This window comes from Eptesicus fuscus, chromosome 5 (genome assembly GCF_027574615.1).
Source record: "Eptesicus fuscus isolate TK198812 chromosome 5, DD_ASM_mEF_20220401, whole genome shotgun sequence".
Taxonomy (NCBI): Eukaryota; Metazoa; Chordata; class Mammalia; order Chiroptera; family Vespertilionidae; genus Eptesicus; species Eptesicus fuscus.
Window position 1 is genome coordinate 73,472,055 of NC_072477.1, and position 22,603 is coordinate 73,494,657.

At 38.2% G+C, this 22,603-nt stretch overlaps 1 protein-coding gene across 10 annotated transcripts in view; it reads right to left on the reverse strand.

Annotated features, from left to right (window-relative positions):
* Positions 1-22,603, reverse strand: part of KATNBL1 (katanin regulatory subunit B1 like 1) — an 86,980-nt gene that overhangs the window by 23,275 nt on the left and 41,102 nt on the right. For 3 of the 10 annotated variants that reach the window (XM_054716385.1, XM_054716386.1, XM_054716383.1), the window contains 6 exons: positions 15,507-15,625; positions 14,024-14,074; positions 13,847-13,936; positions 13,420-13,509; positions 12,719-12,812; positions 9,514-10,972 (listed from right to left, as the gene is read on the reverse strand). In XM_054716385.1, coding sequence (XP_054572360.1) covers positions 10,940-10,972; positions 12,719-12,812; positions 13,420-13,509; positions 13,847-13,936; positions 14,024-14,074; positions 15,507-15,625 — 477 coding nt within the window. In that variant the 3' untranslated portion in view covers positions 9,514-10,939. Of the gene's footprint in view, positions 1-6,486; positions 6,583-7,537; positions 7,727-9,513; positions 10,973-12,718; positions 12,813-13,419; positions 13,510-13,846; positions 13,937-14,023; positions 14,075-15,506; positions 15,626-22,603 lie in introns of those variants that run through there. The other 7 variants (XR_008556149.1, XR_008556147.1, XR_008556152.1 and 4 more) reach the window with 6 other exon arrangements.

The window sequence follows — 22,603 nt, forward strand, 5'->3', positions numbered from 1 at the left end:
ATCTTTCATAAAATATTTGAATATTTAAAGTAATTAGTTAGAAGGGTACTAACATTTTTCTATTGATCTGTTTTGCTGTTAATTGGTTTAATAAGTGTGAATCAAAACAAAACTATACCAGATTAAATCACCAATAACTATGTGAAGAATAAAGTTTAATTGTTCTTTAAAACAAACATTTTAATGGTATTTGTGAAAGCAAGCCAATATAAAGTATGATCTTAAGAGTTGACGAAGACTGGGGAATTCTGCCTAGTTAGTACTGTAAAAACACTAATACACTATAGGAGAATGATCATTCACTAGTGTGCCCATTTGTAAGAAAATCACCCTCTTTTTACTCCACATCTATCTGTCTATATAAAACCCTAATATGCAAATAGACTGAACCGCAAAACAACCGAACAACCAGTCGCTATGACGTGTGCTGACCACCAGGAGGTGCACGGAACACGGAGAGCGTCGGCAGCAGGTGACAGAGTGCAGAACATGGCAGGCATTGGCCATGGTGGGATGGTGGAGCCCTGAGATTAATCTTCGGGGGTAGATTACTAAGCATGCAGAAACTAAAAAAAACAATTATTTAGGCAGACGAGAAATGTATTCAGTTAGAAGCACCTCAATAAATAGACTTTGTAGAAAATGTTTTTTGTTTGTGTTTTTCCCATGGAAAGAACCCTTTTGTGTATTTGATTAAACAAAAAGCTTTTCCAGTGTATGGAAAGTAGGAAACTACACTAAATACATGAAATTCATTTGTATTAAAAACCCATACACATAAGAGAAAATCTAGAAGGAGAGACATAATTGTTCCTCTAGGTGGATGATAGTATGGTTATTTAATTTTCTTCTTTTCATTATTATACTTTCATAAATAGGTATGAAAGAATAATAGTAATTTAAAAAAGAAACATATTATTTCATATGATTCTCAACCATTCTAAGATGAAAGCAGAAAAGAAACATAAAGGGATAACCTTAATTCCAAGAAAAAAACAACATGTATTTTATACATTATCAGAAAATATCTTAATTTTGCACTGTATATATGGTCCTCATTTGCATGGATTTTGTGTGGAATGTAGAAACAATACAATAGAAAAACAAATGTAACAACCTTTAAGAATCAAACATATGTTAGCTGAAGTTTTGTTTTGTTATAGCATAAGCATTTATAAACTAATCTATAACAAAAAAAGTGAGAGAATAAAACAGGATATATTTATTTTAGAACCACTCATTTTTAGCTGCTATGCTATTAGAAATAGCTTTGGATTACTAAATTACTTCCTCATACAATGTATTCCCAAAGATGCTACACCCTTGCATTTTTAAAAAAATTATTTTTATTGTTAAGAGTATTACAGATGTCCCCCATTTCCCTTCTTTGCTCCTCTCCCCCAGGCTCCTGCCCCACCCCAGGTCTTCAAATACCTACTAATTGTCAGGCTTTATGTTAGGTACTGGGGATGTGACATGAGTTTCTGATCTCATGAAACTATTAATCTAGCTGGGAAGATAGATAATAAGCATTACAAAACACTGATAAGTAGTGTTAAGAGAACAAGGTTGAGACAAGAGTTGTGGCCAGAGACCTCTTACAGCTGAAGAGGCTCCAGAGAGGGCTTCCCAGAGGAACTGTGTTAGGCTGAGACTTCAAGGCTAAGAAAGGAATAACTGTGTGAACTTGGGGGTCAATAGTGTTCAGACAAAGGAAGCATTTGCAGAGAAAGTGTAATGCTTTCTGGAAACTGAAACAAGTTTATTCTAGCTGGAGCACTGGGAGGAGAGGAAATGTTGTTAAAAGATTATAAATCCCACTGTTCAGACTCTGTCCTAAGAGGCCTCAGGAGTGACACAGTAAGACTTGTGCTTTACAGACTACTCCAGGGCAGCATGTATGGAGAATGAGCTGTAGGAATGAAGGACCAGTGCCAGAGTCAGGAGGCTGCTGTAATAATGTAGACTACGATAATGGCAGGAAAGGTGGAGAGATATAGAAAGGTAAAATTTAGGGGGGTGCTCAACAGGATTTCAGTGAGTTGGAGATGATTCAAAGATGATTCACAGGTTTGTGGCTTGATAAATGCTGATGTTAGGGCTATTCAATGAGAATGGAAACCCAGGATACAGCAAGAACAGACTTTTTGTCCCTCTGTATGGGGGTGGGGGCGGGGTAGGGTAGGTGGAGGGAAGTGGAGGTAGAGAATGAGGTCAATTCTGGATATATTGCATTTAATATATCTACAAGATATCCCAATGGATGTTTCCAGTAGGCAATGAATAAATAATTTATGAGCTAAGTTAGGTTTAGGGCAAGACATGTTTTTGAGAATGACAAACATACAGTTCAGTATTTTCTCAACCTGTAAAAAAATCCATGTCTACTTGAACCCCAAAAATAGCCTTTCTTTCACTCCCAAAATGAGAAGAATTAATGTTGATAGTAAAGGAAGCCATGAAAATAAGAAAAGTTTTCAGGGAAATGGTAGAGTGAGGAAGACCATAAGACAGAATCTTGAAGAACACCAATGTCTAAGGGACAGGCAGAGGCACCTTCAAAGAAGAGATTAAAAAGTGAGCTGGTTTCACCCCTTTGATGATTTCTTATCATCTATTCTAAATAGCAGAAAAGGAATCTGGATGGCTAAAGAAAAATGATAAGCCTCTTCTAAACATTTTGTAAGCTTTAGAACCTGCCTAAAAGAAAGGTATCAACCTTCATTTCTCCTGCTGTTGTTGAGGCTAAGCTGCAGTTATTATTCTTTCTTCCTTCTTGCTTTCTTTTTAAATGAAAGTAGGAAAGTAAATGGATGCTAACTTAGCTCCTAACTCCTGTAAGGTGAGGTCTAATCCTAGTCCAGGCTCCATGATGAAAGTTTGGTTGATAAATCCAATAAAATAACTCTAGAAACAAGTAAACCTGGCAATTCTGGGACACCCACAATAACTCTTTCTTATCCTAGAAAATACTTTGGATCAACTTTTCTTAGCTTTGGTATAAATTCAGAGTCACAACAAACTTGCCTGGGTCTAAGACATTAAAAAAAAAAGTCCAGAATATTGTAAAACACAAGAATCAAGTGTATTTAGGGGCTAAATCCTTATTCAGGCTCTTGGCATCTCTGAAAACTTCATAATTCAGAAAATTATCATTTGTGTATCAAAGCAATACTATATAACTAGCTTTGCTATGAAAAATACTGGCAACTATGGGGCTGCCTATTCATAGAACTCCTGGTATACAGTAACTGCCCTTTTGTTTTATGATTAATTACAGGCTATAAAAGAAAATACCGTGGTATTGACCCTTGAACAACATGGGTTTGAACTGTGCGGGTCCACCTATATGCATATTTTTTAATACTGTAAATGTATTTTCTCTTTTATGATTTTAATAACATTTTCTTTTCTCCAGTTAACTTTATTTAAGAATATAGTATATGTACAAAGAGAACCAAGCTGGCGACATAGGTAAATGCCTATATTCGCTGCCTCCCACAACCACATCAAAATTACAACTAAAATACTGTACAGAGCCATCATTCAGAACCGCCTGAAAGCTGGCTGAATGGAAGTCCTACAACTAGACAAGTAAAGAAGAAAGCACACTAAGACTGGTAGTAGGAGGGGCAGAGGCAAGGAATGGGCTGGTCTGATACCCACATGAACTGTTTTTTTTTTAACTGGAAGGGAGATAGTCTCTGTGGAGGCTGCCTGTAAGGAGCAAGGAGTCCTAGCCCCAAACCAGACCTCCAGAGCCCCAGCCCAGGGTTTCAGAACTGGGAAGAGAAGTCTTCAAAACAAGGCTGTAAAAACCAGCAGGGATTGTGACTGAGTGACCTGGAGATTGATCCAGATGTTCATTTTAAAGGGCCGGTGCATGAACTTACTTGATCTCCCAGCACCCGGTTGGCTTTGGGGGACCCAGACACATACAGGGAGGAATGGCATTGTCTGGCATCGGGACAGCAACTCAGGAGTGGCTTTCTCCCAGACAAGAGTGCTGCAGGGGTCACTGTTCCTGTGCTGGGACCTCCCCTGTCACAGGGCTGACTGGTAGTCATATCTGAGTCTCCATCAGCCTGGAGCACAGTTTGCTCTACCCTGGGGATTCCCTGACACCCTGCCCCATACAATTTGCAGCCCCATCCAAGCTGTTTGCAGCAGCTTTTCTATATGAATGGCCTGTCCTGGCTCAGGCTTCAGACTTCGCTAAAATCTCTCAAACAAGCTGCAGCTGGTGACAGAGTGCCCCAAAACTATCATTAAAAGATCCAAGACCCAGCACTAGCACCAGCCTGCCTTGCTTCACAGCTGGGCTTCACCTGGGCACCTCCAAGCCCAATACAAATAGCAAATAGCAGCCATCTGCAGTTCCCTCTGTAGCTCCTGTCGGGTGGCCCCAGTCAGTGGCTGACTTTGCACCTCCCTGAGGCCCTAGAGCTAGTGCACCCAGTGAACTGCCTCAGACCACAGCAGATTACAGTTCTACACATCCACAAGCGACATACTCAAGAGGCAGACTCAGTGAGCACCAAAGCCTCACTGAAGCAAGTCCTGCTCCATAGGGTGTCTCCTGCACAGCAGGTCTTTCGCTGTAATCGCAGCTGGTCTTTATATGCCTGTGGGTAATTCTTCCCAGTGACTTCAATAGCAATCAAGGCTCAACTACAAGAAGATAGTGCATACAGCCCACAAAGGGGCACACCTACAGTGCCCAGCTCAGGTGATTGGGGAGGCTGAGCCACTGGGTCCTACAGGACACCTACTACACAAGGCCACTCTACCAATTCCAGGAGACATAGCAGCTCTACCTAATACATAGAAATAAACACAGGGAAGCAGCCAAAATGTGAAGACAAAGAAACATGTCACAAATGAAAGAAATGGAAGCAAGCAAACTACTGGATACAGAGTTCAAAACCATGGTTATAAGATTACTCAAGAATCTTCATGAGACTTTCAAGGATCTTAATGAGAATATCAAAGACATGAAAAAAGACCAGTCAGAAATTGAGCATACACTAACTGAAATAAAGAATAATTTACAGGGATTCAACAGTAGAGTAGAGGATTCCGAGAATCAAATCAACAATTTGGAATATAAGGAAGCAAAAAATACCCAATCAGAACAGCAGAAAGAAAAAGAATCCAAAACTATGGGAGAGTGTAAGGAGCCTCTGGGACAACTTCAAGCATACCAACATTCACCTTATGGGGGTGCCAGAAGGAGAACAGAGAGAGCAAGATATTAAAAACTGTTTAAAGAAATAATGACAGAAAACTTTCCCTTCCTGATGAAAGAAATAGACTTACAAGTCCAGGAAGCGCAAAGAGTCCCAAACAAGAGGAACCCAAAGAGGCCCACACCAAGACATAACTAAAATGCCAAGGGTTAAAGACAAACAGAATCTTAAAAGCAGTTAGTTACCTACAAGAGAGTGCCCATAAAACTGTCAGCTGATTTCTCAACAGAAACTTTGCAGGTCAGAAGCGAGTGGTAAGAAATATTCAGTTACGAATAGCAAGAACCTACAACCAAGAATACTCTACCCAGCAAAGCTCTCATTTAGAATTGAGGGTCAGATAATGAGTTTCACAAACAAGAAAAAGCTAAAGGAGTTCATCACCATAAAACTACTGTTGAAGGATATTCTTTAAGAAAAAGAGGAAGAGGAAGAGGAAGAAGGAAGAGGAGGAGGAGGAGGAAGAGGGGAAGAGATCAAAATGAACAATAAAATGGCAACAAATACATATCTATCAATAATTGAATCTGAAAATCAAAATAAACGAACAAGAAATCTAATGAACAAAATAACCTGGTGAATAAAATAGAATCAGAGGCATAGAAGCATAAAACACACTAACGAATCTCAGAAGGAAGAGATCAACCAAAGATCTTATATGCATATATGCATTACCTATGGACAGATAATAGTGTGGTGAAAGCCTAGGGCTGGGTGAGAAATGAGTGGAGGGAGGTAATGAGGGTAAAAGGGGGGACATCTGTAATACTCTCAACAAGGCTTTGTATAGAAATATGGTGTTAGGCTGGAACACTTTGTAGAAAAGTTACAACTGTGCCTCAGTTTCCCTGTGCAGATTGTAAAATGCACAACCAACTAAAATTATTTTGAAGAATGTCTCAAGTATAAACAGCAGCATTCTGAGGAATGAGGGAGGTTGGAGGTGGTGAATAACAGGACATTTTCTTCCCAAAGGGAAAGAGATACTTTAGAGGATGCCAATTTAATACTCAAAAAGACATCTGTGCAGTGGTGAGGATGACCCATAGGTATTGATGGTGTAAATGGGCCTCTGATGACCCACCTGCCAGCTGTCATACTTAGCACCAGCTCTCCTTCCTCGGTCAACATTCCCTTTCCCCTACTCAAGTCTGCCAACAATGCATTCTTGCTACTGTTATTCTTCCTCATCCCAAGTCTTACCAGTTCATTAACCTAGGAGCTGTAAATCACTGACCTGGTGTGAACTTTTCTTCTGGTTTCATGGTGTGTGTCCTACTATTTTTCCCCTGGTAAAGCCTTCACTGGAGTTCTCTGGAAAGCCCATCTTTAGCTGTTTTATGTCAATAAAAGAGAGAACAATTGTGACTAATGAATTTAAATAATTTCTGAAAGTGTTTTATGTGTACATTGCTAACTTCTCTTAGAGCTTTGGAAAAATCAGCTATTTTTACTATGAAATCACCGAGATGCTTTTGTGTGGAAGTGATATGATGGAGGGAGAAATGAAGATGCCAGGAACATAAAAATAAGATATATTTAAATTTAAAAAAAAGAATATAGCATATAATACATATAACACAAAATATGTGTTAAGCAACTGTTTATGTTGGCCTTTGGTCAACAGAAGGCTACTAGTAGTTAAATTTTGGGTGTATCAAAAGTCATATGTGAATTTCTGATTGCAGGGGGTGGGGGAGCCAGGGTTGTTCCAGGGTTAACTGTATTCTGTTTTGTACTTAAGTTTGATTTTAGCAGATACTATTAATCAATAATCTAACCCTGAGAAAATAATGCCTACAATACTTGAAATAAGTACAGCATTGGAAAATGTACTCAGGCCCTGGCCAGTGTGGCTCAGTTGGTTGGAACATCATCCCGTACACCAAAAGGTGGTGTTGGTTTGATTCAAGTGTGGGAGACAACCTTTCTCTCTCTCTCTCTCTCTCTCTCTCTCTCTCTCTCTCTCTCCTCTCTCTCTCCCCCCCCTTTCTAAAATTAAAATAAATTAATTAAAAAAGACACAAAAGTATACTCAGTATACTGAGTATATTATATGCAGTACTTATTTTTATTGTTATAGTCGGTGCTGTTATTGAATCAATCAAGCTACACTACAAATTAGAAGCATACAGTGTTTAGGGAGGAACTTTTTATTCTATATTCCTGTTACAGAATAAAAAAGGAGGGGGGAATTGTGTGTTGTTTTATGACAATTTTCACAGCTAGAAGAACTGGAAATTGAGGGGGGGGGGGGGGGGAAGAATAACATAGAAGTAAATACCTACCAACAAATGTCCAGCAATACTTTTTTCACCTGAAGTAATCCAGAAAATAATAGTCTATATTGAAGGATAAGAAGTAGTGCATCCAAATGGACCACTCCAGTGAGTCAGCTGCTTGTGATTCTATTTTTTCCCCTTTAAATCAATAAAGGCAACTGACATTACCATCTTGTTCTTAAATAGGAAGAGATACTGGGAATGAGTAACAAAATATTAACTTAAATTACAGTGTGTGCTTTTTTCAGATTCCTTGACTCATTTAAGTAACTAAGTAAACATTTACATGATTTCTATTATCAGTATTTAACAGGTAATAATCTTTACTCAAATTAGTTACCATTGATATTAATTTAATTATATTAATAACTTGCCAAATGTAGAAATGCTCCAAGTTTGAGAAAATTACTATTTCAAAGGCCAGAAATATAGCCTTGAATACACACACACACACAATTTTTAAGGTTAGGATATGACATGTACCAAATATGTTTAGGGGAATGGATAAGGATTTAATTTCTCAGTAGCCCTTAGACTTTAGTGCGGACATTAATGATTCCCCAAAGTAGATACAGATACCCAAATCCTCACATCTCAGGACTCATGTAATAATCTGTCAATTACCTTTAAAATTACTGTCAAAAGATTAATTTTTAAAACCATCTGATAATGCTTGCTTTCTAACTTTTAACCATTTTTCTGATCATGATCACTTATTACAAAAACCATTCACTTTATTTCTAGTAGAAACAAATTACTTGATTATAACCCTCTATCACTTCAATAAACTGTCCTTAGACTTGCAAAGTTAGCAAAGTTCAGTACAGAAAACCTAAAAGGTAGAAGAGGTAGTAAGGCATAGAAACCGTGGGTAGTCCCTCAGTTCTGTATACTGCTTAGCAGAACAGCCACAAATGAGTGATGACAGACAGCAATTGTCCTAATCCAGGTCAATACAACAGCCAAAATATTTTGTAAACACTTTCTTTGGCTCTTTCTGGATATTAACACTCTTCTGGTTAAATAGCATGCTAAGAGCTTTATAGCAACAGAAGTGTTCAATAATATTTACTTACCTAACATCTTTTATCAACAATCTTAAAATCAACTAATACTAATCATAACTCAGTCAGTGAGAGGTAGGTATGAAGGCCAATTGCAAAGACCAAGAATTAGGAATGTGTGCCATTGAATAATCTTTGTGAGCTAAAGACTGTTGCTTTATATAGCTCCAAGTAAATAAAATGGAGTATCAACTCTCCTTCAACAAACCCAAAGTTAAGCACAAGAACTCAGTGTGAACGAGGAAGTGAATTTTCTTAATATGTTTCATTTGTACTTAATTTTTACTGAAGTTTGATTTATTGAAGTTTAATTTTAGAAGATATTGTTTTGTCAATGATCTTATCAGAGAAAATTATAATAACACAGTATTTTAGATATTATATTATTTTTAATATTATATTGTTTTAAATATTAGATTCAAAGTCTACAGTATTACATATACCAATTATTTGAGATATCTTTCTATTTGAGGTGGAGGGTTTATGCTAAGTATACACACCATCTTCCTTGTGACCAAAAGCTGAATCTGTGAGACAGATACCTAAGAAAAGGTACAGTCTGTAACTATGAATAGTTCTGTATATGTGTGTAAAATGAATGAACCTGTACTAGTAAAGCTCCTGTCCTTAGCCTCAGGAGCACCATGCTCTGAGTTAACTAGTTCAAACTATTAGATAAAAGTGATAACTAAAGGAATAGGAACAAAGAAAGGTTATATTTCATCATCTTAAGGTTTCACAGAGATGATTCAGATTTCCGATTCAAATTCCCACCTCCTGAAAAATGAGTTCTTAAATAACTCAACTCTTAAATCACAGAAGTGCAGTACACTGAAATTATCCTAAAGACTTAAGAAAAGAGCCAATTACTACTGTGAAGAATACATAGCTATATGGAATATAGCTAAACAAAAGGAGAACTCAGTAAAAGAGAACATTTTTAATATTTTTAAACCAATAAAGATGCTTGTTTAGGATTCACATCAGTAGTCACTAATTGGGTAAATGCTAAAGACTTACATTCAAGTGCTTGAAGGATTACTGCACAGAAATTTGATACTAAGAATCTTTGCTCAGATGCATCTTGGGCTCATTAAAGATGAGATGATGTAGGAAACAATAGTGGTATTTAAAGCCCAATCACTCTCAAGACAGGCTAAAATATACAGCTGTGAAGACATTCCACAAGTGGGGTCCTTGACACCAAAAAATGGTATTAAGGAAATAAAAAGACCTCATACAGTCTGCTGGCATTTCATACCAACCATTGGAGGAGGTAGTAATATAAAGTATTGGAATTCAAAATATAAGGTCAGCACTAACTGTAAACATTGCTAAAGCATTGTATATAATTCTTTAAATCATAATGTAGTGAAAAACAACTAGAATTCATACAAAACAAGATTTTTAAAAAGCAAAAAATGGGAATATTTAGTAAATTTACTCAAATGAAGCTTAAATGATACAGAACTGAAAATATTAGAAATCTATATACAATAGAAAGTGAATATAAATTAGCCAACTCTATGAACATTTCCAGCTAAGCACACATACAAATACATATTCACCTCTTTCTTTTATATAGTAATAACACATACATACATGACATGACAATTCCGGCAAAAAATTTTTAGAGATATTAAAAATATTCTCAAGTTTTAAAGATGGTGCGGAATAAGTTTTAACAACATTCCACATGAATGGAAACCCCTGATTTAATTCCATAACTTTCATGCCAGAAGCATGGTTGGTTTTACTTTTTTTTTAAAACAGATCTTGGTATCATATACATTGGCTTATTAATAATTAAGGCATTTTGTTTACACAGTATCTCAGTGTGGACAAAAAAACTTTTAGTATTGATTATTTGCTATGATGTTTAAAACTTTCAAAGTCTTTCAACATAAGAAAATAGCTGCACACATTTGAGTGTTTTCTTATAAAACACAATCTTAAAAAAAGTAATGATGATTGGTCTTTGCTTTTCCTAGTTATAAGTTTTGTCTTATTTTTTCACATAGTATAAAGTATATTCTTATGAAGGATTGCATTAAGATCCAGTAGTTCTTGCCAAGCAACCATATAAATCCCAAATGCAGCAAAGGTGAACAATCTTCATAGTGCACTTTCACCTTATTAAAGTTGAAGCTGCTCCTTTCGGATATTTTTCCACTTCAATGTGAAGTAGATTGTTAGGGTTTTGTTATTGGTTTCATACGTGGCTTTAAAAGAAAAAGGTTTTGATTTCTTCCACAGTTCACAGTTCTCCAATGAGACTTGTTTGGAAATCATATAGTCCAGGGATGTTTTGAATAACCAAATGCTCTTTAGTAGATGAAGTCTTTCAATGCAACTGTAATAAATAAGCATCTACATCCTTAGAAAATAAAACAAAAGTATTTCATTAGCTAGTACAGTAAATATATATATACACAACCCCTTTCTTCTCCCTTTTGTTACTTGATTTGCCTCAGTTTCCCTTTGTAACCTTTGAGGGTAAATGATGTGGTGTACTCAACTTGTTAATCTGCATTTGTTTAGCACAGGGCCTGGCACACAACAAGGGCTCAATAAATGTTTGCTAAATGCTGAGTAAATGGTTTGGTTCTTGTGATCAAGCAATTCTGTCTTTATAGCTAGGCAAAATCATTAAATCATTAACAACAATTCTTTCAGTTTGATGATAGCCTATCTTTCTGATTTCTACCTTCAAGAAAATTATAATTGAGTGTTTAATCTTATAAAAGAGGTCTTTTATCATAGCTTAAGAAACTTCATAGAACTTTTAATCACTCCATATTGTCTTTATCTTAATCTCATGTTCATAATAAAGCTTCTTTCTTTATAAAAAATTATAATCAAAAGCAAATTTCTAAGAAAACATTAATTTTTCAGTTCTGTTACCAAGAATATTAAGACCCCTCCAGAATAATGTGATATATCAGGTATGCTCTAAAGCATTCCAATTTCTTTCAGCTTTTATGCTTCATTGTCTCTCCCCCGCCCCCACCATTATCAAAAGAACAACAGAAAAATACTTCTGGAAAACTGATTTCTGTTTATAATATTTTAATCATTAAAAATTCTACAAAGTTAAATTATACACAGTGGTAAAACACATGCTTGGTACATCATTTTGCTTCTGTCCTTGAAAAGTATCCAAGAAAATTTTTACAATTAAGTCTATAACATAAATCCTCTTATTTAGTATATTATACTTTTTAAAATTAAAAAAATATTTATATTTCTGACTAATGCCCATTTATGATAGCAATATGCTCAGTAAAAGGGTGGAAACATTTAACAATGACTTTTTTCTGCAATTATATGTGTTTTATTTATTTATTTATTTATTTTTAATTTCTAGACTTTCTTTTTTTTTAAATATATTTTATTGATTTTTTACAGAGAGGAAGAGAGAGGGATAGAGAGTTAGAAACATCGATGAGAGAGAAACATCGATCAGCTGCCTCTTGCACACCCCCTACTGGGGATGTGCCCGCAACCAAGGTACATGCCCTTGACCGGAATCGAACCTGGGACCCTTGAGTCCGCAGGCCGACGCTCTATCCACTGAGCCAAACCGGTTTCGGCGTATATGTGTTTTATATACCAATCTTTTCTGTAGTTTAAATATTAAAAATCTAATGTACCTTTTCCTTTAAGAGACAAATATATCAATAAAGACCAATATCAAATTCATATTGTGATTTGAACAGTATACTTCCCTAAAGAGCATATCAAGTAAAATATAAGACCCCCAAAACATTTAATTGTATTCCTCACTTAATCTTCAGATGCCTTCCTTACCTGAAGTTTTAACTTTTTCAAATATTTTTCTTTGATTGGAACTAGGTCATTAAACAACCTCCAACACATTATTTCTGTGGCTATATTTCAAACACATTCAATGGGTAATTTTGTGCTCCCTGTCAAAGTCACATTCATATCCAGAAGACCATAAGCATTTGCAAATATGAAACTGACTGTAGATCTTACTGAATAGTACTGAATTACTTTGTCTCAAGATTTGAAAGAATTCATTTATAAATGCATACTTTCATATTACTTCTAAATTTTAATTAAGCTTAAATATTAATTTTTAACCTTAAATATAGATTACCTTAGCTATATTACCAGTATATCCTGGAACCAAAGTAAGATGGTTTTCTTGTTCCCACAATCTGCTTAATTGTTGTTTTAAAATATGAATATTTCTAGGAGGAAAAAAGAAAATGCAAATATGATATGAACTTTGGTAGTAAATACATTTAATGAAAATAGTTTTAAAATTTTCAAGTATTTATTAGAGAATATTATACTACTGAAGTCAGGCAACTCTTTAAAATAGTACATGCCAATCACAGAAACTAAATACTAAATCTAATTGCAATACTCAAATTATGATGATTATAATATAGTTCTTAGAACTGGATTCTAAGGTTAGTGTCTAGGTAGCTAAAGGACTCTGCAAGATACCTCCATTCCTGTGCCTCATTACTTATTCCACTAAGGACTATCTCTTTTTCTCTCCCTTACTCATTACAATGGTTAAATCACTGCTGTGCTTTTTCCTTCTAAAATGAGGAGTAGGGTTCTGCTAAAGGAAGAGGTTACTGGGCTCTGAAATTCAACTTCTATGTGTAATTTTCACATATGAACAGTATCCCAATTTAATATTTCCCTGAAAATAAAGAGAATATTATATATTGATGATCAAACAATAAAATTATCATCTAGTTAAATCCAACTGCTTTTCTGGGGAAAAAAAGTAAAATAAAATAAAATTTAGAAGCATAAGGTTACCTTTAAAGGTATACTCACCCATCATTTATAATTTCTGTTTTGGACGATAGTTCTGACCACCACCTTTTTATGACTGCTTGAAGCCAGTTTAAACCAACTATTATATATCTGAAATGACATTTTGTTACAAAATTCAAGTATTTTCATCTAAGAAGCCTTTACATAAAATAATACTTCCACTACTCAAAAATAACCCAACGCAAATATTACACTGACCTTTCCCTCTTCTAAACATTTATTTCACAAAACTGTATTTTATATAACTTGTTTATAGATGTTTCTGTAATTGTCTTTAGTCACTTCATATTCTTTTCTTAAATGGACTATAAGCAAGTTAAAAAGAGAAACCATGTATGTTTTAAGGAACTCAATCTACTACTAATGCACTCACAGGGCACAGAATGTTGAAAAAGAAAAATGACTTGAGATTCAGATTAGCACTTACTCTTCAAATTTGCTTTTAAGTAGTGACTTTACAAGAGGCAACAAGTCTACACAGCAGCCAAGTGAGATGTATTGTTTTTCTTCCTGTAAACTAAAATAAATACAAGTCATAAAAATATGAATAGGTCATAATTTGTTTTTTTAAACTAATTTATTTTCTGAAAAATATTTTTTTTACCTATTGGTAAGCACAGGAAGACAATCCACCACCACTCCAAGGTCTTCTATCCTGTGGGTACAAAAATAGCATTACTTAGATAATTTCTTCAATTATTTTCATACTAGAGGCCCAATTCACTGGAGGGGGGGTGTCCCTCAGCCAAGCCTGTGCCCTCCTGCAGTCCGGGACCCCTCGGGAGGTCTCCAACTGCCGGCTTAGGGTTTTATTATATAGGATGACCCTCACACTGCCTTTGAGAAATTCACTCATTCAACAAATAATCCAAGTGTGTATGATTAGCCAGATGTTGGGGGTACATCAGTAAACAAAGAGATAGGACTTGCATTCTAGTGTGTGTGTGTGTGTGTGTGTGTGTGTGTGTGTGTGTGAGAGAGAGAGAGAGAGAGAGAGAGAGAGAGAGAGAGAGAGAGAGAGAGAGAGAGAGAAGGGGGAGAGGGGAAGAGAGAGAGAGGGAGAGAGAGAGTTGGAGGTGGGTGGGACAATGAAGGGACAGACAATCCTATATAATAAAAGGCTAATATGCAAATCGACCAAACGGTGGAACGACCGGTTGCTATGATGTGCACTGATCACCAGGGGCCAGATGCTCAACACAGAAGCTGACCCCTGGTGGTCAGTGCGCTCCCACAGGGGGAGCGCTGCTCAGCCAGAAGCCAGGCTCACAGCTGGCGAGCACAGAGGCAGTAGCAGGAGCCTCTCCTGCCTCCGCAGCAGTCGGATATCCCCTGAGAGCTCCCAGAATGCGAGAGGGCATAGGCTGGGCTGAGGGAACCCCCCGCCCAAGTGCATGATTTTTGTGCACCAGGCCTCTAGAAAACATATAAACAAGTAAAATATATAGAACATGCAAATGGTGGTAAATGCTACAGAGAAAATAAAACAGAAAAGATAGGGAGTAAAGAAATGTATATTTTTAAATAAGGTGGCAAAGGAAGGCCTCACTACCATTTGAGAAGGTAATATTTAAAATTTTCACTCAAAGGGGATTCTTAAAGGTTTAGTTTTCCAATATTGGTATCTCTTAGTATAATGGATAAGAAGCTTAAAGAAGCCCTAGCTGGTTTGGCTCAGTGGATAGAACATCGGCCTGCGGACTGAAGGGTTCTGGGTTCGATTCTGGTACAGGGCACATGCCTGGGTTGCAGGCTCGATTCCCCAGTAAGGGGCATGCAGAAGGCAACCAATCAATGATTCTCTCTCAACATTGATGTTTCTAACTCTCCCTCTCCCTTCATTAGTGAAATCAATAAAAATATATTAAAAAAAAAAGAATCTTAGAGAAGGTAACAGCTTTATTCAGTCTGATAAAACTGATGGTTTCCTTTATTTTGGTTACTCTTAACTGGTGTTGAATGTAATTTAAACTATATTGTTTCTATTGAAGCTAAACATAGTTTAGCCAGTAATAATAAAAAAGAAGAGGCACTTCTAAATAGCATACTAGAAATTACTTTTTATTGAACAAAAAGGTCACACTTACCTCACCAAATAAGCTACAAGTTCACTTATACTTCTCTTTTTCCAGAAAGTTAAAGCTACATTCAATCTCAAATTCCTGCTGAACAAAACTTGTGCCATTGTTTCATGATCCTGAGAAACCTGAAAGGTAATAATCTAATTTCTTAAAAAGCACACTGAAACATGATATTAAATAATTTTCTTAATTAAATTATTCTGGTAGACATATTTTAAAATTATACAAAGGTGGTGATTACCAGAGGGAAAGGAGGGTGGGGGCAGATAGAAGAAGGTAATGGGGGATAAACAGTGATGGAAGGAGACTTGACTTGAGGTGGTAAGCACACAATACAATATACAGATAATGTATTATAGGGTTGTACACCTGAAACCTATATAATTTTATTAACCAAAGTCATACCAATAAATTAAATAAAAATTAAAAATTAAAAAATTATACAAAGGTGACTCCATTTACAAAACATATAAACAACAAACAAACAACAACAACAACAACAAAATAAATATATATATACTAGAGGCCCGGTGCACGAAATGTCCCTCAGCCCAGCCTGCATCCTTTCCAATCAGGGACCCCTCAAGGGATCGGGCCTAAATGGGCAGTTGGACATCCCTCTCACAATCCAGGACTGCTGGCTCCCAACTGCTCGCCTGCCTGCCTTCCTTTTTGCCCCTAACCGCTTCTGCCTGCCAGCCTGATCACCCCCTAAGCACTCCCCTACCAGCCTGATTGATGCCTAACTGCTCCCCTGCCAGCCTGTTTGCCCCTAACTGCCCTCCCCTGCAGGCCTGGTCACTCCTAACTGCCCTCCCCTGCAGGCCTGGTCCCCCCCAACTGCTCTCCCCTGCAGGCATGGGTCTCCCACAACTGCCCTTCCCTGCAGGCCCAGTTGCCCCCAACTTCTCTCCTCTGCTGGCCTGGTCACCCCTAACTGCCCTCCCCTGCAGGCTTGATAGCCCCCAACTGCCCTCCCTTGCAGGCCTGGTCCCTCCCAACTATCCTCCCCTGCTGGCCTGATCGCCCACAACTGCCCTCCCTTGCAGGCCTGGTCCCTCCCAACTGCCCTCCCCTGCTGGCCATCTTGTGGCGGCCATCTTGTGTCCACATGGGGGCAGGATCTTTGACCATATAGGGGCAGCCATCTTGTGTGTTGGAGTTATGGTCAATCTGCATATTACTCTTTTATTAGATAGGATAGAGGCCTGGTGTACAGGTGGGGACCAGCTGGTTTGATCTGAAGGGTGTCCCAGATCAGGGTGCGGGTTCCCTCGGGGTGTGGGGCGGCCTGGGCGAGTGGCCTGTGGTGGTTTGCAGGCCGGCCACGCCCCCTGGCGACACAAGCAGAGGCCCTGGTATCTGGGATTTATTTATCTTCTATAATTGAAACTTTGTAGCCTCGAGCGGAGGCCAAGGCAGGCCAAGGCTGCAGAAGCTTGGCTTCCTCCATCACCAGGGGCAACTCAAGCCTCCTGCTCTCTCCAGCTCCGTGGCCACGGCCATTTTTGTTGGGATTTATTTATCTTCTATAATTGAAACTTTGTAGCCTTGAGTGGAGGCCTGGGGAGGCCAGGGTATGCGGAAAGCTTGGCTTCCTCCAATCCTGGGGAAACCCAAGCCTCCTGCTCTCTCTGTGGCTGCAGCCATCTTGGTTGGGTTAATTTGCATGCTTGCTCCTGATTGGCTGGTGGGCATGGCTTGTGGGTGTAGCAGAGTGATGGTTAATTTGCACATTACTCTTTTATCAGATAGGATATATATATTATAGTTGAACATTGTAAACAAAGGATCTGAATACACTTAGGACCTATTTATTTTTTACCAGTACTTTTCCTTACCTGCTACCATTTTTCTTTTAAATATCAAATAATTTATAAAATAAATTGTTTTTAGGTCACCTATTAAAGGATTCAATTTATAATATGGATTAAAGGAAAAGGTAAAGATAGCCTAGTCATTAGCTATTGAATAGCATATGAGAAGGGAACCAAAAAAATTCAGTTATGTGACAAGCATTTAAATTGATTCATTTATTCATGTTTTCTATATAATAAAATAATATATTCCTGTTATTAAAAATTTAAATAATGCAGAACTGCATAAGATTAAAAGTAGCTACTCTACCTGCACACAAAACATATTATATCACTGCCCAGAGGTAATCAGTTACCAGATTGTTATGCATCTTTTCAGAACCATTTCTAGACAGACAAATTAGGCATTTATAAAATGAAAATATTATGTGTATTTTTGAAAACCTTACTTTTTGACTATACATTATGAGGATTTTTTAAATGCCAAAGCATAGATCAAACTCATTTTTGAAAAGCAATTACATATTCTCTAGTCTTTATGTTTATTTAGATTGATTCTGATTTTTCCCTATTAAAACTATGCAACAATGAACATTCTTATACATGTAAATATGTGCACTTGCACAGATACTTCTGTAGGATCGATTTTAGAACTGGAACAATTAGATCAAGGTTATGTGTATTTGAACTTTGACAAAATAATATGGTATTACTTTCAGATTTTTAGATCAAGCACTAGCCAATCAGGAAAAAGGGTTATTTTATAGATAAATCAATAAATGTATTAGTTAAGTATGAGTATAAGGAAGGTTTGTGAAAAATAATCAAAATAAGAGAGCAGCCCTAGTCAGTTTGGCTCAGTGGACAGAGCCTAGGCCTGTGGACACAAGGGTCCGGGGTTCAATTCCTGTCAAGGGCGCATACCTGGGTTGCAGGCTCCTCCCAAGCCTGGCCCTGGTAGAGGTGTGTGCAGGAGGCAGCCAATCAATGTGTTTCTCTCACATCAATGTTTCTCTCTGTCTTTCCCTCTCTCCAAAAAAAAAGGAAAAGCATCCTTGGGTGAGGATTAACAATAATAATAATAATAATAATAATAATAATAATAATAAATCAGAAAGCAAAGTAAAAAGAGGGCCTTGAAAAAATGTCTTACACCATGGCACTAATTCAAATACACAACTTAAATTTTTTTAAAGGCATCTGCACTCAATGTTTATTCTTTCAACTCAACTGAGGAATCAACCTAGATCCCAATCAAGGCCAGATTTTTAGGTTATATATTACATGTTCCTTTCCTTCAAGGTATGTAGTTTCTATGATTATCTGATTAGTGTTGGCCACCTCACTTCTATAACTACATGAAAGTAGGAGCAGTATCTACTTTTTACCCACCAATCTATTTCCTTAAAGCCTGCAAAATGCATTACACAGTAGAGAACCTTCAATAAATATTTGTGAATGAATTATTATGACAGTGATTCTCTTTAACACTAATGTTTAGTTACCATCCTATTCTCTAGGCTCCATGATAATTCAATATTAAGCCAAATTTTCCTTCCTTCCTCTTTTCTTACATATACTATACACACTTTCTTCATTCTCCTATCATTGCTCACTTTCTATTATTTCAGTATCAAATTTTTTGAGAACATTTTCACTGGCAAAAAGAATAGTTTTTTTTTTTTTTGCATCACTTCATTATGGTTTTAGTTTAATAATAATGTATTTTCTACCTTTCTTTATTTCTTCTTTACTTGTAATTATAATCCTAAATATGATGCTCATCTTCATTTAACTATACCACTTATGGCCATTTTAGTTAAAAAAAAAACTTTTCCTGCTTATATGACACAGAAAATGCTTTTAAAGCTGTTATGCCAGAGAGAAACAATACTAAGTTTACCAAATCATAGTAAAGAAATTAAGGTATATTCAATGTAATGTTGTGTATCTATTAAAAAATTATAGAACTGTGAATCACATGGAAAAATATCTAAATTTGTTAAACATCAAATTATAAAATATGTGTACAGTATGAAAAGATACATTAAAAATACTGAATATAAACTATAATTGAAGAATAAAAAAAAGACTGTGTATCTCTTTAACATTCTTGCTTTAGTGAGGCAAGTGTGCCTCTTAGGCTCAACAAGAATTTAAACAGCTGTAGGAACAGAACTCATCATTTACTCAATTCACGGGAGCAAGGCTCATCTTCTTTTACAAAGTTTAGACAGATGAATGCTTCCATTAATATCTAAGTACAACTGAAACCTCTAAAATTGATAAAACACAGGAGGAAAATAATATATAAACTCTCCCTTCCCATACTATGTTACAGACTAATAACTATTATGTTATTATGTTATAACTATTATTATTATTGTTCTTAAATTTAAATTCACATATACATGTCATTCAGGTATACTGTTTCTGTTAAAATCCTTCTTAGAATGAAAAAAATGTTTTTGCTTTGTTAAAAATCCTATCTAATAAAGAAGGAATATGCTAATTGACCCTCATGCCGTCGCAAAGATGGTAGCGCCCACAGCCAATAAGGAGGGAATATGCTATTGACTGCCCCACCCTCAAAGATGGCGGCGCTCACAGCCACAAGATGGCGGCGCCCAGTCCCCTCAGCCCAGCTGAGGTGGCAGACATGTAGCAGGGCCGGGCCCACCCCTAGGCAGGTCCAGCCTCTCTGTGAGCCTGCCTCTGGAGTCCCCCAGTACCCTCAGCCCCCCAGCTGCCCAGGGATGGCCTAAGGCACAGGCAAGCCTCGGATGGCGGCTGGGCAGCCGCCCAGGGCTGGCCCGAGGCTCAGGTAACCAGGGCCAGCCGAGGCTTGCGCTGCCGGCAGTGGCAGCAGCAGAGGTGTGATGGGGCGTTGCCTTCCCCTGAATCGCCAGGTTGCCTCCCGCCCCTGAGGGCTCCCGGACTGTGAGAGGGGGCAGGCCAGGCTGAGGGACACCCCCTCCAGTGGATGAATTTTCATGCACCGGGCCTCTAGTCCTACCTAATAATAGACAAATATGCAAATTGACCATACCTCCGACACACCCACAAGCCACGCCCACCATCCAATCAGAGCGAGCATGCAAATTAACCCAAACCAAGATGGCTACAGCCACAGAGAGCAAGGTTTCCTAGGTAACAGAGGAAGCCAAGCTTTCCGCCTGCCCTTGCCAGGCTTAAGCCTCCACTCAAGCTACAAAGTTTCAATTATAGAAGGTAAACCAATTCAAACAAATGGCGGCAGAATGGAGCTTGAGAGAGCAGGCCAGGGTTGCCGCCGGCAACAGGGGAAGCAAAGCTTTCCACACACCCTGGCTGGGCCCACCCGCTTAAGGCTACAAAGTTTCAATTATAACCCCAACACAAATGGCTGCCAGCCTCGGAAGGAGCCCCAGGCTTGGCTCTGCTCCAGGCTACAAAGTTTCAATTGTAGAAGGAAAATAAATTCCAAATACCAGGGCCTCCGCTTGGGTTGCCAGGGGGCGTGGCCGGCCTGCAAACCACCACAGGCCCCTCGCTCAGGCTGCCCCACACCCCAAAGGAACCCCACCCTGATCCAGGACACCCTTCAGGGCAAACCAGCTGGCCCCCACCCATGCACCAGGCCTCTATCCTATCTAATAAAAGAGTAATATACAGATTGATCACCACTGTAACACACAATATAGCTGCCCCCATGTGGTCAAAGATCCTGCCCCCATGTGGACACAAGATGGCCACCACAAGATGGCCAGCAGGAGAGGGCAGTTGGGAGGCACCCGGCCTGCAAGGGAGGGCAGTTGGAGGTGATCAACCCTGAAGGAGAGGGCAGTTAGGGGTGACCAGGATGGCAGAGGAGGGAAGTTTGGGGCAAACAGGCTGGCAGCAGAGTGGTTAGGGGGTGATCAGGCTGGCAGGCAGAAGCGGTTAGGGGCAATCAGGAAGGCAGGCAGGCAAGCAGTTGGGAGCCAGCAGTCCTGGATTGTGAGAGGGATGTCCGACTGCCCGTTTAGGTCCGATCCCACCGGGCCTAAACGGGCAGTTGGACATTCCTCCAGGGGTCCCATATTGGAGAGGGTACAGGCTGGGCTGAGGGACAACCCCCCTCCGTGCACCAATTTCGTGCACCGGGCCTCTAGTAAATAAATAAAGCCTAATTGGCATGGCTCAGTGGTTGAGCATCGAGCTACCAACCAGGAGGTCACAGTTTGATTCCCAGTTAGGGCACATGCCCAGGCTAGGGGCTCAATCCCCTGTGTGGGGCGTGCAGGAGGCAACCCATCAATGATTCTCTCTCATCATTGATGTTTCGTTCTCTTTCTCTCTCTTTCTCTCTCTCTCTCTCTCTCTCTCTCTCTCTCTCTCATTTCCTCTCTGAAATCAATAAAAATTTATTTAAAAAATAATAAATAAAATTTAATACTTTTATTTCCAAATGTTGAGATTATGGATCATTTTTTCCTTTGGGTTTATGTTCTACAACATATACAATAAACAAGTAATAATTATTATAAATTCATGTGTGTTTATAAATTTTATCAAACCATTTTTTCAAATGATTCTTATAATAAATGACTTTCTTGAGATATGTTACAGACCATAAAACTAATCCATTAAAAGTATGTGATTCAGCCGATACCGGTTTGGCTCAGTGGATAGAGCGTCGGCCTGTGGACTGAAGGGTCCCAGGTTCGATTCCGGTCAAGGGCATGTGCCTTGGTTGCGGGCACATCTCCAGTGGGGGGTGTGCGGGGGGCAGCTGATCGATGTTTCTCTCTCATCGATGTTTCTAGCTTCTCTATCCCTCTCCCTTCCTCTCTCTAAAAAATCAATAAAATATATTAAAAAAAAAAAAAAAAAAAAAAAAAGTATGTGATTCAATTATTATAACCAATTTACAGAATTGTGCCACCATCATAACAATCCAGTTTTAGAATGTTTTTATCACCCCCTAAAAATTCCCTTGAGCTTATTCAAATAACTAATTTTGCCAGATCCAGAGAACAGCCTACCTTAGTAGGTTTGCCAAAATAAAACATCTACTAGGTAATTTTGAGAGCCCAACAAAATGTGTTTGGATAACTGGTTTTGGTGGTCCACTTTTTAAAAAAAAATATATTTTTAATGATTTCAGAGAAGGAGGGAGAGGGAGAGAGAGGGAGATGGAGAGGGAGAGGGAGAGGGATTTCTTTTACATTCCTTTAAATCTCTACTGTCCAACCTGTCATTCTGGGTATTTACACCAGCTTGTCAATCATTTGAAGTCACCTCAGATATCACTAATTTAAGAGA